At 39.9% G+C, this 14,819-nt stretch overlaps 1 protein-coding gene across 3 annotated transcripts in view; it reads left to right on the top strand.

Moving 5' to 3' along the window:
* The first annotated feature begins 231 nt into the window (after nt 1-231).
* The window catches only part of bin2b (bridging integrator 2b), a 32,267-nt gene continuing 17,679 nt past the window's right edge, over nt 232-14,819 (top strand). The window contains exons 1-4 of one of the 3 annotated variants that reach the window (XM_062455447.1): nt 234-506; nt 1,561-1,641; nt 8,110-8,164; nt 12,226-12,320. In XM_062455447.1, coding sequence (XP_062311431.1) covers nt 414-506; nt 1,561-1,641; nt 8,110-8,164; nt 12,226-12,320 — 324 coding nt within the window. In that variant the 5' untranslated portion in view covers nt 234-413. Of the gene's footprint in view, nt 507-1,560; nt 1,642-8,109; nt 8,165-12,225; nt 12,321-14,819 lie in introns of those variants that run through there. The other 2 variants (XM_062455494.1, XM_062455551.1) reach the window with 2 other exon arrangements.

Here is a 14,819-nt window from a genome sequence, read left to right as displayed (position 1 = left end):
TCTCGTAGCCTTCTAGTGCACCTGGATGTCTCTGCAAAATAACTCCCAGAAGAACCCATTCGTTTTCTAAACATTTATCGGTGACAAAAACGTAACTTTTTGTACTTATTTTTTGTTGTTGTTGCGCAAAGTAAAAGCATATGATGACGATACAGGTTAGGGCTATGCCTTAGAAAGTAGCCTGTCTACGCTCTGACAAGTTTCAGCAAGTTAGAAATGCGAACGTTTGCTGATCCGATTTCAACTTTCAGTAAGCCTAATGTGTGCATGTGCGCTTGGGCGCGTTGTCCTGCCTGCTTAATGTGTTCCTCTCCGCCCCTAAGCGTTTCAAGGAACATTGTAACATCCGAGCAGTGTTTGTTCTAAGAGGAAGCGCCTGTGAACTAGACCGTCAGAGCCGGAAAGAAGGCACAATGGCAGAGAACAAGATTGGGCCGAATATTGGTGCTGGGGCTGGAATTTTTGCTAAACGGGTACAAAAGTCATTGAATCGAGCTCAGGAAAAGGTAAGCAACTTAAGTGTTACTTATACAGTAATGCATAAACGGTTCATTCTAAACATCTTTCACTTTTGGCTTTGTGTTGAACCAACAAACAAATCTTCCATCCGTTTGCCTTTTGAGCTTTAATAAATGTGAGGTTCAGTTTTATAGTAACTTTTCTTTTGACAGACTGCTGAAACATTATTTTAACAACATTTAAGTAATCAATCCCTGTCAAATACAACTGGATAACTAGCCTATATGAACAAGCACATGAAGAGCTGTAGCTACTATTGGGGAAAGTGGGGTGTGAAGGTTGAAGCAGTACTATTTTGGAAGTCCTGTATGTATTGGCCTACTACAGATATCCAAGTTAGGCCTAGTAAAAAAATTACTAGGCCACCTGATAATTCAAACAATATTTTCTTATAAACCACAACCCAGATGTAATGGGCAATTCAAGACTGCCAAAATCAGTTATGTATTTTTCTCTAGCCAGTTATGTCATAGATTTTCTTTCTACCATTCTTGAAATGTTACGAACTTGATTGTGCAGCTGTGTGTGGACACAAAGGCTGCCACTTCCTGCCCCTGTACTGGCTTCCTCACTTTTCTTGTTTGCACACTGTTTCATCTCTGTTGGTTTGTGGTTCTCTGTCATGGGCTGGGTCCTCTTGCCTGTTCTGTATTGCTTGTTTTCCATCACAAATTAGTTGCAGTTTAGTGTGATGGATCAAAAAGATGACAGCAGTTGCACCGTATATGTTAACTGCATTTTGGTGCATTTCCCAAAAATACACTGTGTCAACATTTCACCGTCGGAGATGTGACTGGGTGAAATGTGAAATGAATAACCATGGCCAGACCAGTGATGATTCTGTCTGTTTGGCATAACCATAGAGAGTGGTAGGCAATTTGACAAAACCAAAAAAAGTATGTTTAGAGTACACTAACAGTACTAGTGGTTGTTTGCCCCATTATAAATCTCAGTAGGACACTATAGTCGTTTGTTTTTTGTTTACCTCTCTAGGAGTAGCATTTAATTGGATGCATCCCATTTGTTGTCATCCTGTCACAGGTACTACAAAAACTGGGTAAAACCATGGAGACCAGAGATGAGCAGTTTGAGCAGTGCTCCCTTAATCTTATCAAGCAACAGGTATAGTAGGTCTTGATTAGCTTTGGTAATGTTCTGTTTTCACTATATTCAGTCCTTGAATTGAGGTAAGGCAAAATAGTGATAGAAAAAGCAGCTTTGACGAAAATAAATATCTGATTGGGGGTGTTGAGGTTGAATATTGTTTGATGTATTGCACAGGATCTAAGGATGTGCAGTTCCACAAGTGATGCTGTTTGTGTTGGCAAAAATAAATAGACCTATAAATATGACCGCGTTGCACCAAGGGACACAGCCATGGATCTTGTGAACCACTCAGGTTGCGTATAGTTATTATATGCATTTAGTGCATATAATAAGATACGCAAACCGGTCATCCAAACATTCCTGCTTGAATGTAGAAATGTGGTAGGTGTATTGCTCGGATGAGCAGTTTGCATTCACGAAAATATTTTTTTTAGTCATTTAGCAGACACTCTTATCCAGAGCGACTTACAGCAAGTACAGGGACATTCCCCCCGAGGCAAGTAGGGTGAAGTGCCTTGCCCAAGGACACAGTCATTTGGCACCTTCCGGCAACCTTCTGATTAATAGCCCGATTCCCTAACTGGAATGATAAATTCCAAATATGCTTTCATCAGATTTGATCCAACAACATTTCAATTTTCCCGATAATGCAGCAAAGTGCTTTCCTATTCCAATTTATATCATGTTGAGCCCTTGTAGCCTCTTGCACTCAATAAATTACTAGGGGACTTCAAGTAAGTCTGTGGGGGTTCAGGGCTTAGGGTTTGGGGGGGACATTGGGATTCTTATGGGGCATTAGTATCATAATTCTCTGCACAAATGTGTATAAAACTGATACATTCAAGTTAAATATAATCATATTCATAGTTAAATACATTTGGCAAATATAACAATATGAGTCCAACGTAATGTTTATATTAGGCTACATAAAGCTCAAACTATTTTACGCTCAAATTAATGCAAATTATTTTTGCTTGCGTGCTCTGCCAGCTTGCATTACTTGTTGAAGTCCCTATCTACACTCACATCAAACCGACACTAGGACCTAGGTTTGGGCGAAGCCACTAATGTTTACAATGTCTGCCTCTGCCCCTGCCTACAAACACAAATAGAATCTCATTCTGTGGGAAACACTGAAGATGCTGATTGGTTCAGGCACAAACAAGTTACTTGGAGCTTGACAAGGAATCTCGTATGGTCATGATCGAAAGGTCTCCACACCCCCGGAATTAAATTAGCAAAAGTAAGTTTGCATAAGGTATTCGGTAATGTTACAGTTGTTGCTGTGTAGGCTACACATTACATTTACATGTAGTCATTTAGCAGACGCTCTTATCCAGACCGACTTGTCCAGAGCGAATCGAACCGGCAACCTTCTGATTAATAGCCCGATTCCTTAACCGCTCAGCCATCTGACCCCATCTGTTGTTTGTACACAAACAACTCACTACAGTTTAGCCTTAACTACGGGGATTGGCTTTCCATAGCTTTGCTAGGCATCATCAATGCGACTTACTTGCTGGACATCAATTCAGTTGCTAATTAGGGTTCCTCCGGTAGGAGGGGACCTATTGTTTTTGTTAGTATTCTTATTAGGGTTCCTCCGGTAGGAGGGAACCTATTGTTTTTGTTAGTATTCTTATTGGGTGTGCTTTCGAAGGCTTGAGCACACCCAATCTCTCACCTATTTGTTCTCTCACATATATATTTTTCTTATTATTATTTTTATTTCTTGTGGCAAGAAGTGCCTTGTGTCAACAAAGGGAACTCGGTGCCAACATAGATATATATAAAGGGTAGATGTCTTGTCCGCGTTGCCGGACAACGGAGTCGAACGTCCGCACATGGACGTCCGTACATGTACTTTTTAAAATGACCATAACTTGCTAAATTTTCAACCGATTTTGAAACGGTTTGGTTTGATATCAACGTCAGATGTCGTTATGCCACTGCATACTTATGAATAATTATGTTTAAAAAAATATATAGAATAGAAGTATGCAGTGGCATAACGACATCTCTGAAGTTGATATCAAACCAAACCGTTTCAAAATCGGTTGAAAATTTAGCAAGTTATGGTCATTTTAAAAAGTACATCAACACAATGTTATGGGTGAGCGAGTTGACTGTAGCAAGATGGCTGCCATGTGCGGACGTTCCAGACTCCGCCGTAAGACATCTAGGGTTTCAACGTCACAACGTCAGCACACGTTAGCAACGACGCATAGATACAACGTGCATAGATGTGCTGTTGCACAGCGAGTATCGTATCGTGCCGTGGTGTACTAGCAGCATCATACATGTACATTTAAGCAAATCAAGACTTGCATGTACAGTAAGTAATGTCACATTAAAGAATGTATTTAAACTCAAGCTTGTGTGGTGCGTCGCTGGCTTCAGTGCCACAGCCTAAACTTTATGTCAAAAGAAACGTTCTCATTTCCGGCGCTTTCAAACAAACCTCACTCAGTGAAGTTTGGCTAGCCACAGCAGCTAGCTTGCTCGTAGCAAACGTCTTTTGAATTCTCCATTATAGATGTCAAGCTTATTTACGTTTTTGGGGGAATATTTTCAGTTAACAGATACAGGTACTGTTTTGAATCGCTATTCCATCTGACATACTGCCGGTGACAACGTTGTTACAGTAGCTTGTTTCAAAGAGGGTTCTTAATGAATTATCCAATATGAGTAGGATATGGTTCGTGTACTTTGCGGCCAATGGATTTTCGTTTTGAAATAAGAAAACCAAATTCGGGAAACGAGCCGTTTCCCGACTACCATTTAGAAATAGGAAAACAAAAAACGGAAAACGACCAATTTTCTGTTTTCTGTTTTGATAATAGAAAACGGAAAATGAAAAAACGACCCGTTATCTGATTGTCTTTGATGTGCTTAAACATGGGAATTAAAATAGTGTGTGGAAATCTTCTTTCTCAATTTTGCATAGATTTTTGTGTTGTGACCCGGAAGTTGCTCCTACGAGCTTGACAGTCACATATTCAGGATGTCAGCAGAGGGCACGCTGCCATTTGTATGGAAGCAAATCAGTGACAATGTTTTGAATTTTAAAAGGCATTGAATACTTAAAGATCCTGTAAAGTAAATTCCATGTTTTGCTTACATATATAAGTACATTATATACGTGTGAAATGAGTTCCTGAAAGCATGTGCAAAGCGCGAAAACCTTGTAGCACTGAAATGTGGAATTAGACCGAAGAACAGTTTCTCTTCCGTTTTCAGATCAGGTTTTAATGGGCGGAGCCAAAAAATGCCTAGCTAATGTGCTAGAAGTAGTTGGAGAGCTCACTGTCTGCTGTCTCTGCTGTAAATGTTTACTCCTGTTACAGCTCAGGGGAATATTTCATTTATATGCATCTGTATGTTTCACTCATTGAACAAATACATTCTAATTCTATACTGTTTTGTTCGGCTTGACGTAGCGTCCATTATCTGGGTCGTAGGTATCTTACTTGAGAGAGGCAGCGCCTTTCAGTGAGGGGGCCGAGCTTCAGCTCCTTCAGGCGACATGCCCCCCCAGTCTCGAAAAGAGAAGACTGCTGATTTTCTTACGATTTCAAAGCCTAATTTAACATACTTGTCGGTGTTTTTTTTTCATTCGAATTTGGATGGGTAGTTAATAACTAGTGGTGGGCATAGATTAATTTTTAAAATCTAGATTAATCTCACTGTAATCTTGGCGTTAATCTAGATTAAAATGGCTCATTTGAATTCCGCCGAAGGCATTCAGAATATGTGTGCTACCCAAATAATGACTAAAAGTAAGTCTTTGAGAACGGGTTTCTCAAGCCAGGTGGCGCATTAGACCAGGAGCTCATCTCCTGTTTCCAAAATGCATCACAAACTGCTTGAGAAAGCTGTTCTACTATGATAATTGGTGATGAAAATAAATTATGTTCAATAAGATGTACTTGTGTTTATTAACTGTTTATTAGATTAGTTAGCTTGGCTGATAGAGCTGTGCTGACGGGCTTGCCTCGGTTGCACTCAAACATCGTAGTTTGACGACGACTCTTCCCCTGCGCTACATCAGTGCTTGGCCCGGCATCTTCCGCATTAGCTAAGGGATGCTTTGCGTTTAGGTGGTATTTGAGACTGGAAGAACTCCTACAGTAAACTAATTACGCATAGCAGAAGGTGCAAACAACCTTAGTTTTGTCAAGGTTTCCATTGGGAAGCTTCTTAAAAATACATTTTCCCTGAAGCAAACCAGGCGGCTTCATAGCTGCATCCATGTTAGCACGTCACGTTTGATGTGATAATTTCATACACAAGGCATACACACAGGTTCGAAGACTCGTTCTCGCCCCCTACAGTGCAATTCGGCTAGGTATACATCCGCGCTAAAATATCAAGGTGAAAGTCATCATTAGCTTGCGTAGTATAGACCCAGCTCCCAACCCAACTTTGAGAATAGATATACGGCGATATTTTTTTTTTAATCGCCGATAAGAGTCTCAGTGCGTTAACGCGCGTTAACGCCGATAACGGCCCACCACTATTAATAACACATTATTCTGTGGTGTGGTGAACTTGAAACTCGTTTTTAATTCCACTTTACAGGATCTTTAATATTGAAATTTAAACAACACCGAATTCACATATGAATATACATTTACATTTATTCATTTAGCAGACGCTTTTATCCAAAGCGACTTCCAAGAGAGAGCTTTACAAAGTGCATAGGTCACTGATAATAACAACAAGATAGCCACAAAAACATTGCGAGTAGCCAAAACATGAAGCACACATTGTGAACAACCAAAGTAAGTGCCAAAGGGAAGAACCATAAGAGCATGTAGTTAAACAAGTTACAATTAAACAACATGAACCGCTGTAAGTGCAAGTGTACCTGTTGAAAAAAAAAAAACAAGCAATAATAATAAAACCAATATATCACAGCGAGTACAAAAATTTCAATCAGTTACCATTAACCACAAGAGCAACAAGTCTCTAAGCAAGAGTCATTGTGATCCTTGAGGAAACTAACATCGGGTCAAGCGAACCATTCCTAAGTACCGTTGTACTCCCGGAACAAGTGCGTCTTGAGCCTTTTCTTGAAGGTGGAGAGACAGTCAGTGTCTCTGATGGAGGTGGGGAGTTGATTCCACCACTGGGGGGCCAGACAGGAGAAGAGCTTGTGTTGGGACCGGGCGGTCTTGAGCGGTGGGACCACCAGGCGGTTGTCTGAAGAAGACCGTAGGTGACGGGTGGGGGTGTAAGGCTGCAGGAGAGACTTGATGTAGACGGGTGCAGTCCCGTTCACTGCTCGGAAGGTCAGTACCAGGGTCTTGAATCTGATACGGGCCATGATAGGTAGCCAGTGGAGAGAGATGAGGAGCGGGGTAACATGGGAGCGTCTGGGTAGATTGTAGACCAGGTGGGCCGCTGCGTTCTGAATCCTCTGAAGAGGGCGGGTTGCACATGCTGGGAGACCAGCGAGCAGCGAGTTGCAGTAGTCCAACTTGGAGAGGACAAGTGCTTGGACTAGCAGCTGGGTGGAGTGCTCAGACAGGTATCTCCTGATCTTCCGGATGTTGTAGAGGGTGAATCTACACGTCCGGGAATATACATTTCAATGAAAAATAATAATCTGACCCAAAAATTCAAGACTCGGAAATTCAGGTTGCTCAAATTCGAGCCCCCCAAAAAAATTAGAGCTTAAAAATTTCGAGCCTAAAAATGTCTATCTTAACAAATTTGAGCCTTATGGAACAATAGGGTCATTGTAATCAATAGGAAATCATTGTTTAAATATGATTGGTATGAAAAGGGCATTGTGTTTGTGAATGATGTTATAGATGTCTGGTAACCTTTTGGAATATAAAGCTTTCTTCGACAAATATAATTTAAACTGTATTTAACAGTGTCAAGTGCGCCATAATCCCAGTGCGGTTTATACTCAAATTTACAAACACAAAGATCCCATTCTGGTGGGGTGCGGTTTATAGAAAATGCTGCTTATTTTCTGAAAAATACGGTACCCATCTATAATTCCATGAATTTGTGTGTGTGTCTGTCACCAAATCAACTAACCCACATCTTAATCACCGGCTGCATCATGGAATGCAAATTGTATGCAAATTACAAATTGCATCTTGTACATTTATATTTCTTGTAATATTTGTATTTTTGTATTTTTATATTGTAATTTACGGCAACTTATATTTTATTTTATTGTATATTTAATTATATTCTAATCCCACTTAGTACTGCTAGTTTATGTACCCTTAGTATAGATAGTCCACATATTTAAATTTTAGGTCCCTATATGTTTATTGTATGCACCTTCCTGCCAAAGCAAATTCCTTGTCTGTGCAAACTTTCATGGCGAATAAATCCCATTCTGATTCTGATGGGCATTGCGCTAGTCTTTTTAATTGGAAGACTGTAATAAATCTTCGATTTATACCAAAATTTAAACAACTATATATAAACAACTTTGTCTTTCTTTCCTACCAACAGACTGATGGGGGCAGGCTGCTAAAAGATGTACGGGCATACTTCACAGCTGTGAAAGGTAGGACCTGACCTCTTTATCACTCCAAAGCAGTGGTGGCTACTGACACCAAAAATTGGGGAGGGAAGAAGGAAAACCAACCCACTGCATCATGTTATTTTACACTAACTGGCTACCTATCTCTACTTTCTCATATTCATTCATTCTTTATCATATTACAACACAAATGATGAATATAAAAAAGGGCCAGATGAATGAGAAGGAAAGACATATCTAATCACTGCAGGCTCTGGATGGAAATAAATGTATGTGTGTAATGTGTCACTAGAAACCAGTCAGTCCAACAATGGGTGACGTAGCACCCAGTATGTGACAGTGGGAAATTTGAAACGCTAACAACCTCCAATTGAAAAATACAGAAAATATGGAACTACTATAAACAAAGAAAGTGTGTTATGAGTTTGGCCTGTAGTAGAGTTCCACTCACTTTACATGTTGGGAGATAAGAATTTTATCATCCATTACATTTACTTAAAATGGACACACCTAATTACACCTAAAATACATAAAATCAATTTCTGGCAGTGGTGTTCATGGGCTGCGGGGTTATTTTATTGTATCCTTGTTCAGATTGGCCACCCATTATTTTGCTAGAGACCTTGAGTCTCATGCTAGATGGCAACATCTAAAATTATGAGTTAAGGGGGTGGGTGGGATGTTTGTAGACCTGGGTTGCCTTCTTGGTAATGGACCAAGTATGAGGTTCTGGAGTTGCAGTTGCTTGTCTTGCTGCCCTGGATGACCACCTCAGTCAGCTTGTTCCTGTGTCTAACTTGGAGGTTCCCATACCAAAAGAAAGTGTTAAAAGGTGAGAACACTCTCAGTGAGTGACTTGTAGACCATGGTCAGGGTGTGTTTGCTGGCATTGCAGCTCCTCAGTTTCCTAGGGAGAGAGAGACGCTGCCTTGCCTTTTTTATGTGGTCTGAAAGGTGAGATTGTCAATGATTGTTCCTAAATATGTAAAGTGACTGACTTGCTCCACTTTCTGCCCCATCATGGTAACTGGCTTGAAGACAGGCCCTATGCCGCCTGCTCCCATCCTACCTCCCAGACACAGCTGCCTGGTCATAATGACATAAAGGTCAAGAAGTTGCCGTCTAACTAGGGTTGCAAAATTCCGGGAATATTCAAAGTTGGAAACTTTCCACGGGAATTAACAGGAATAAACTGGAAGTTTTGGGGTAATTTAACTGTATTTACCTTGTCATAAGCAGACATGCATGCAAACATTTATAATACAACTTTTGTGTGGACATACATACATCCTACTCTCACTGCTGTAAAAAGTTAGTCTACTGTATACAAATAAACTTGGTATTAAAATGAACATGGCTTCAGTTTACCAAGTAATCAATATGCTAGGTAATGACAGTGTTGGGAAAGTTCACTTTCTACATGAACTAGTTCAGTTCATAGTTATTTTTTTTAAAACTAAGTTCACAGCTCCAAAAATGTCTATGTTGCGAGCTATACTTGAAATCTCTGTCTGCAATACCGCTCTTGGCCTCTACGCAATTCGGCGCTCTCACACTTGCCAGGCATAGGGCTGAAACGTTCAGACACAACACTGACGATAAAGACGTTCAAAAACAACAGAACGTTTTACGTTTAGGTTTATGTTTCTGGCAGACAATGTTCCCAACCAGCTGCATTGAAGGTCCAGCTGAGCTAGGCGTGCATAGTCTTGTTCTCAACTACATTGAAGTTCCCTGTTATATGCGTTTGCAAAAAACTTTGGCACGTTTTTTTTTGTGTTCAGAAACAATTGATATTTCGCTAGGAACAGAAACAAAACAAGCTGTTACTGACAATCGATACTTAGCTTTCATTTACTTGTGCCTATTTTAATTGGATAGCAGGTGTACAGCAATGTTTGTATAGGGTTACAATGATTGTTTGTATAGGGTTACAATGGTTGGTTGTAACATTCATGAAAGTTTTTGCCTCTCCTGCGATGTTTTACTTGTGGCTCTGTAATACTATTTTACTTGATTGACTTGATCAGTCAAAACAGGCCAGTACCTGGAGGACAAGAATTTGTGGGAAGAAAATTGAATTGGCTGGTAAAGACATTTAGAGGTATTAATTTGTATAAAATGCAAATTCTAATCGTATTAGTGATTTGTTACACTAGTACATAGTGCCTGTGATAAAATTGGTGGCACAGGCACACAGATTCCTGGAATTATAGATAGATAGTGCAGTTCAAGTCATGCAGCTGGTGATGACATTTCTTGTCAGTGATTTTGGTACCTATATTTCTCAGATCACAATTGAAATTCTTTGTCATGACTGAAGTACTTATTCAACCTCCACATTCTAGTCAAAATTGCCAATGCTGTGGTATCCTACATTCATGCAAATTATTATGTAGCCTTCATTTGTCTGCCTTGTCCTACGTTATAAATTGCTTATGTTATGTTGATCAAAATGTACTATATTGGTTCTCTGTTAAATTGTCTTACCAGTACAAACATTTAGTTAATAAGTCATTACATGCACAATGGTTGTCATAATTGTAGACCTAAATCACCATACAGCGCTTGTACATTTGCAATGTGCTTGCAGTTTTGACATCAGTAAATTTATTTAACAATTCACTGATCTATATATCTGAAAGTATATCCACTTTACAGTGTTTACCACAGAATAAGGTTCTATGTGTGGTGGTAGGCAGGGGCGGAGCCAGATGTTAGTAAACATTAGTGGCTTAGCCCAAACCTAGGTCCTAGTGTCGGTTTGATGTGAGTGTAGTTAGGGACTTCAACAAGTAATGCGAGCTGGCAGAGCGCGCAAGCAAAACATTTTAGCATTAATTTGAGTGCAAAATATTTTTTGAGCTTTATGTAGCCTAATATAAACATTACGTTAGACTCATATTGTTATATTTAACTATATTTACATCAGGGTTGGTTGCTCCTTCCATGCTTGTTTGTTTACCGTTCTTCGTTCTTGTCTTATGACAGTGAGGTTTCAGATGCTGATTCACCTAATGCCAGATTAATACCTTAACCACCAGTATTTCCTCTGTGCGAGCTAAATGCGCACCTGTATTACAGTGCATCCGGAAAATAGGCCAAAGAGTTACATCTTTGTTTCATCACACCAGAGATTGTTGTTTCTCATTGTCTGAGAGTCCTTCAGGTGCCTTTTGGCAAACTCCTGGCAGGCTGTCATGTGCCTTTAACTGAGGAGTGGCTTCCTTCTGGCCACTCTATCATACAGGCCTAATTGGTGGAGTGCTGCAGAGATGGTTTTCCTTCTGGAAGGTTCTCCTCTCTTCACAGAGCAATGCTGGGGCTCTGTTAGTGACCATTGGGTTCTTGATCACCTTCCTGACTAAGGCCCTTCTCCTCTGATCACTCAGTTTGGCTGGGCGGCCAACTTTAGGAAGAATCCTGGTGGTTCCAAACATCTTCCATTTATGGATGATGGAGGCCACTGTGCCCATTGGGACCCTTCCATGCTGCATACATTTTTCTGTACCCTTCCCCAGATCTGTGCCTCGATACAATCCTGTCTTGGAGGTCTACAGACAATTCGTTGGACTTCATGGCTTGGTTTATGCTCTGACATGCACTGTCAACTGTAAGACCGTATATAGACAGGTGTGTGCCATTCCAAATTATGTCCACTTCACTGAATTTACCACAGGTGGACTCCAATTAAGTTGTAGAAATATCAAGGATGATCAGTGGAAACAGGAAGAACCAGAGCTCAATTTTGAGTGTCATGTCAAAGGCTGTGGATACTTACATATACATACATGTTACATGTACATGTAACAGAAATTCGCCCAAAATATTTTTTCACCTTATCATTATGGGGTATTTTGTGTAGAACTTTGAGGGAAAAAATGCATTTAATCCATTTGGGAATACGGCTGTAACATAACGTGGAAAAAGTGAAGTGCTGTGAATACTTTCCGGATGCACTGTATACTTGTAGCAAACATTTTCTTGTAGCAACAGTCATCATGTGCCATTCTAAAGCAAAAATAATTCCTTGAAAGACTTTTAAGTCTTTGATTAGCCATTTTCTCCTAATTTCTTTTCCACAGCAATGCACGAATCATCCAAGCGTCTGTCCCAGACGTTAAAGGATGTGTACGAACCAGAGTGGCAAGGAGGAGAAGACCTACCCATCATTATGGATGTAAGCTGTGGATCTCTTCTCCCTTGTTTTCTACTTCACTTGAATGTCTTTCATTCTTATACAGTTTGAAAAGCCAAATGCAAACCAAGACGTAAGGCATTTGGGGAGAAAGGCAGAAATGTAGGGGGAACCGGAAACTTGAATTGTTGTCTTTGAAGTTTTTACAGCCTTATGGTTCATGTCAGTCTCACACAGTAACGTTTGTTTATTTTTTATGTAAAATGTATTAAACATATTTGTGTGGTGTACTTTTCAACAAACAAATTACTAGGGCTGCAACTAACGATTATTTTAATAATCGATTAATCTGTTGATTCTTTTTTCGATTAACCCTTGTGTTATCTTCGGGTCATTCTGACCCATCAGTCATTGTAACCAGGGTTCTAAATTAACCTTTTTGATCACCAGCCAATTTCTGATTCTGATTTTGGCTGGTAACTTTAGAAAGTTACCAGCCAATCAGAATTTCCACTAGCCAAATTCTTTCCGGTGAAAATAAGAACAATTATGAGTTTCCCTGAATGCATTTGATCATTTTATTAACATTGTTGGCATGAAAAACACAGAAAATGAAGAAAAATGAAGCACAGAGGTATGATGCAAGGGTATGTGAAATCACCAATACGTAAGGACACGATTTATTGTAAATGGCTAAAACGTCCATTCGCGTCATGAGATTGACTCCTGCCCATGCATTTACAGAAACGTCTTGTCCTAAGCAGGCATTAATTAAACTGACCTAATATACTCTTTATTAAGAACAGTGTATTTACATTACACTAGACTGTGTCAGTAAGCAACATAATTTTTCTTATGCGTAGACTACATGCGGCAATCCTTACAAAACATGACAACATTTTCATTGTCAAACACAAGCCATTCCCGACCCGTCGGCCATTTGGCATTACATTTTCTTTTCTTCGTTTCTCTAGTGCTATCAATTCCTCATCCCCTGCCTCGTTCCTCTTCTCGCCCCCAGAAGTTTGTCCTAACCACCGCCGCATTAAGTTAACTTTTTACTTTACTTTACTACTCTAGCTCTTATTACCTCCTATGATCCGCTATGCTTCGTTTGACTTCTTCCTTGTGTTTTCTGGTGGACGCTCCGTTCGTTTCCACGGTTTCTCGCGCCGGTTTCACTTCAACTGCGCGCAGCCAATGGGCGTATAAAACGTTATCACGTAGCATTACGGCACAGTGTTCATGGGAAACTTAGGAAGTACTGCCAGGGGGATAAATGACCGAGAACCATGCCGAGAACAGAGCCTTATGTATCATTTATCTAATGCCTCATGTATCACCGGCCAAACTGGCTAGTGAGTTTTTATTAACACCCGCCAAAATGAATTTTAACCCGCATTGGCGGGTGTTAATTTAGAACCCTGATTGTAACCCACCGTCGTATTGCAACAACTTTACCGCATACAAAAACAAAGTGAAGCATTTTCTTTTAACCGTTGGGCTGTCTCAGACCCCCCACATCGCGAAGGTTAAAAGAAAATACTTTTTATTTGTTTTTGTATTGGGTAAAATTGGGTAAACACAACGATGGTTCGTTGTGAACCTTTGGGTCATTTGACCCGAAGGCAGCACAAGGGTTAATCAATAAATCAAATAAAAATTGGACTCAAGCCTTCGGCGAGCACAACCATTGTTCTCTCTCATATATATTTATTATTATTTTCCCACTGTAGGGGGTTAAATATTGGCCAAACAACCAAAACGAATTCCCCTATGGTTTAAAGGAAGATGGAAAACTGAACGGAGTATTAGCATGAACCAAATAATGCCAATACCAATGTAATTACAGTTATTCGACTCTATGGGTTAAATCAGAGCAAGAATGGTCAAAGTAAGGTTAAAATTACATATGCATTTAATAACATTGCAAATGAATGAAATCAATTACAAGGCAAACATGTTACAAAATGAAAGCTTTAAATCTTAACTACATTTACATTTATGCATTTAGCAGACGTTTTATCCAAAGCGACTTCCAAGAGAGAGCTTTACAAAAGTGCATGGGTCACTGATCATAACAACGAGATAGCCCCAAACATTGCGGGCAGCCAAAACATGAAGCATAAATTGTGAAAAAACAAATAAGTGCCAAAGGGAAGAACCATAAGAGCATGCAGTCAAACAAGTTACAATTAAACAACATGAACCTCAAAAAGTGCAAGAGTGAACCTGTAGAAAAGCAATCAACAGTAAAATATTTCACAGCGAGTACAAGAATTTAAATTTGTTACAACTAACCAACAATAGCAACAAGTCTCTCAATACGAGTCATTGTGATCCTGGAGGAAACTAACATCAGGTCCAGCCAAGCATTCCTAAGTACCGTTGTACTACCTACTCTACCATGATCATTGTAAATCAGAGAGAAAGCAAGAGGTGAGCAAGGAGTAGGACAGTAGGACAAGGGAGAGCTGAGGAGAAGGTTTCAGGAGATGAAGAAACAACAGAACAATGCAGTACAATTCCCTTTATACACAA

This window comes from Osmerus eperlanus, chromosome 1 (genome assembly GCF_963692335.1).
Source record: "Osmerus eperlanus chromosome 1, fOsmEpe2.1, whole genome shotgun sequence".
Lineage (NCBI taxonomy): Eukaryota > Metazoa > Chordata > Actinopteri > Osmeriformes > Osmeridae > Osmerus > Osmerus eperlanus.
Note: the sequence above shows the minus strand (reverse complement) of the source record. Positions and strands in the feature narration are given on the sequence as shown.